This window comes from Frankliniella occidentalis, unplaced genomic scaffold (assembly GCF_000697945.3).
Source record: "Frankliniella occidentalis isolate FOCC.00 unplaced genomic scaffold, Focc_3.1 Scaffold318, whole genome shotgun sequence".
NCBI lineage: Eukaryota > Metazoa > Arthropoda > Insecta > Thysanoptera > Thripidae > Frankliniella > Frankliniella occidentalis.
The window spans coordinates 10,361-13,024 of NW_026267443.1; the positions used below are offsets into that span (position 1 = coordinate 10,361).

A 2,664-nucleotide genomic window follows, 5' to 3' on the forward strand; every position below is an offset into this window, starting at 1 on the left:
GGGGAGGGGGCGCAGAGAGAGGGGGGGTGGAGAGGTGCGCCGGATCCTCGGTGTGTTGACACATTGACGCCGGCTGTTGACCGAGGCGTCCTTCCTTGACAGCTCCGCCAGGTCGACCCCACCCGTCCGTCTCGTCCGTCGTGTGGTCTCGTTGCTATCGTCCGCCCGCCCCCGCGCTGCATCCAGAAGAGCAGCACCACCCCCTCTGCAGCTGGGCCGCCGCATGTGTACTGTCCTATACGACTCTGGGCTGCGTCTGCGTATACACTCTCTCTCCCTCTCTGCCTCAGCCTCTCTCTCTCCCTCTCTGTCTCTCTCTCGCGTGCGCAAGGCCTCTACTAGCTACGCCAATATGGCCCGGGCGTCGAGCGGTGTGGCTTCCGGTCGGGACTTGGCGACGACCTCTCCACACAGCGGTGGTGGGGCGGGGCTAGGCGGAGTGAGGTGGGGCAGGGTGACCCCCCCCCCTTCCCTCCCGGAGGGAGGGTTGCTGCGTCGTCAGCGGGGGTGAGGGCCGAGAGAGCCAACTCATTAACGGATATCGCCCACCCGCCACGCCCTGCCACCCCTCGCCTGTTTATATACAGGCGCCAACAGAGGTATGTCCTTGGGGGATGACGATAGGGGATGTTCGAGACGAGGTTCGAGAGGTCGAGGTGGAGGAATGTGGGTCGCGTCCGCGACAGCTGACCCCATTTTAATTCCGAAGAGAGAGCAAACCAAATCAAAGCATTGCATGGGTGGCATTCGTTCACGTCATTTTTGTCCCCCCGTCAAATGATGAAAAAAGTTCACACACACTCTCGATGTTTACGACTCCCCGCGAGTGTTTGAACTGTTCAACTTGCACACTTTTGCAGCGGGATGACCTCCTCGCGAGCGGTGAAGCGGTCCAGCGCGTCGCGACGCTTCCGCTGGTACTGCGTGTACGCGTGGGGCCTGTCCAGCCTCATCACCGTCATCTGCATCACCGTGGACCAGTGGCCGGGCAACGACAAGAGCGTCTTCCGCCCGCAGATCGGCGACGGCTCCTGCTGGTTCAGGACCGAGCCCTTCGAGAAGGGTAAGCGGTCGATAGTATCGAAAACGCTCGACCTTGAACAGATATAACCAACCTCATTTCGATATTGTTTTGCAGCCATTTTGCAGCTTACGCACTATAATCTTTGGAAAATTTCTATTTTATAGCTTCCTGAGTTCTGTAAATACGCTCTGCTGACGCATTTTTCATCACGCCAGTATTAAGAAATTTGTTCATACTAAACTCAGTAAGCTGAGTTAAGAAACGTCCATAAGATTTTAGTGTGTACGGCCTAAGACGGCCAGGTGGCTACTGCAGACTCCGCGACTGGATTCCTAATCCTGCGCGTTCCTTCCCTCCACAGCCTTCGGCATCCTTATCTTCTTCGCGGGCCCGCTGCTGGTGCAGACGTGCTCCAACGTGGTGCTGTTCGTGCTGACGGTCCTCAACTACTCGCGCATCAAGAGCGAGATCAATCGCATGCACACCGCGTCCAACTCCAGGAAGGTCAAGAAGTTCCAGGCGGACTCCAACAAGTGAGTGGCGGCGGGTTACGTACGGTACGCCAAAACGTGCTTCCGTGTAGTCCCAAAGGAAAGTATGACTCTGTTCTAAAGCTGAATTCAGTAAATATAGGCCTAGGGGAATTGCCTTGAGCGGATGAAATTTAGCTTTACATCAGTCAAAATTTCCTTGAGGACAACGGAAGCACTTTTTGACTTGAAATCAGAGGTACGCTTTTCCTAGTGTGGCCCTGGAAACTCTACTTCGACCGCTCTTTGTCGCGCCGCCACGGCGTCATCCATCCCTCGTTTGCTTTCCCTGCAGGCTCAAGATGAACTTGAAGCTGTTCGTGGTGATGGGGGTGACGTGGGTGCTGGAGCTCGTGTCCACCTTCTTCCCCCGGGAGCACTCCATCTTCTACCTGTCGGACACGGCCAACGCCCTGCAGGGCGTCATGATCTTCGCCATCTTCGTGCTCAAGCGCAAGGTGCTGCAGGCGCTGGCCGTGCGCCTGGGCCGCGCGCCGCCCCCGCCCGCCTACTCCACCAACCCCTCCGTCAACGCGGACTGCCGCCTCACGACGGGGCTCGCCGTACGCGGCAAGACCACGAGCACCAACACGCTCTTCACCTCAGACTTCCGAAGCACGGCGTCCAGGGTGGAGACAGCGCAGTGACGCGGTCGGCTGTACGCCCCCCCCCCCATCCTTTTGGGCCATGCGGTTGATTTAGAGACGTTCCGCGTGCACGACGTCTCAGATCGATATGGTGTTTCCCTGGGAGAAACAGACGAAGAGACGCTAATGAAATGCGCAGTTTCCTAACAACATGGCGTCATTTGTGACAAAGGAGATTGGACCGGTACCCCCGCCCGTATCGTGGCCTGCCGGGCGTCATACTCCCAAATGTGATATAGTAGATTTGTATTTCCGAAGCGGCTGCTAGGCTAGGTGTAATGATTATTCTGTATTTGTACAACGCTGAGCTGATCTCATATATGTATTTCCCAAGGTGCACGTGATGGTGGTTGTGATGGTTTACCTTGGCGTGTGCTATTTGTTGTAAGTTTAACCTAAGGTCTAAATAATATTGAACACTGCTGTCCTGATTCTGTCTAAGCATGACCCCCCCCTTCTCCCC

At 56.5% G+C, this 2,664-nt stretch overlaps 1 protein-coding gene across 1 annotated transcript in view; it reads left to right on the top strand.

The window, feature by feature from the left end:
• Window positions 1-2,632, top strand: part of LOC113214328 (uncharacterized) — a 7,641-nt gene extending 5,009 nt beyond the window's left edge. Inside the window, exons 7-9 of the mRNA XM_026433665.2 lie at window positions 861-1,063; window positions 1,386-1,557; window positions 1,850-2,632. Of these exons, the coding sequence (XP_026289450.1) occupies window positions 861-1,063; window positions 1,386-1,557; window positions 1,850-2,201 (727 nt within the window). The 3' untranslated portion in view covers window positions 2,202-2,632. The remainder of the gene's footprint in view (window positions 1-860; window positions 1,064-1,385; window positions 1,558-1,849) is intronic.
• Window positions 2,633-2,664: the final 32 nt, after the last annotated feature.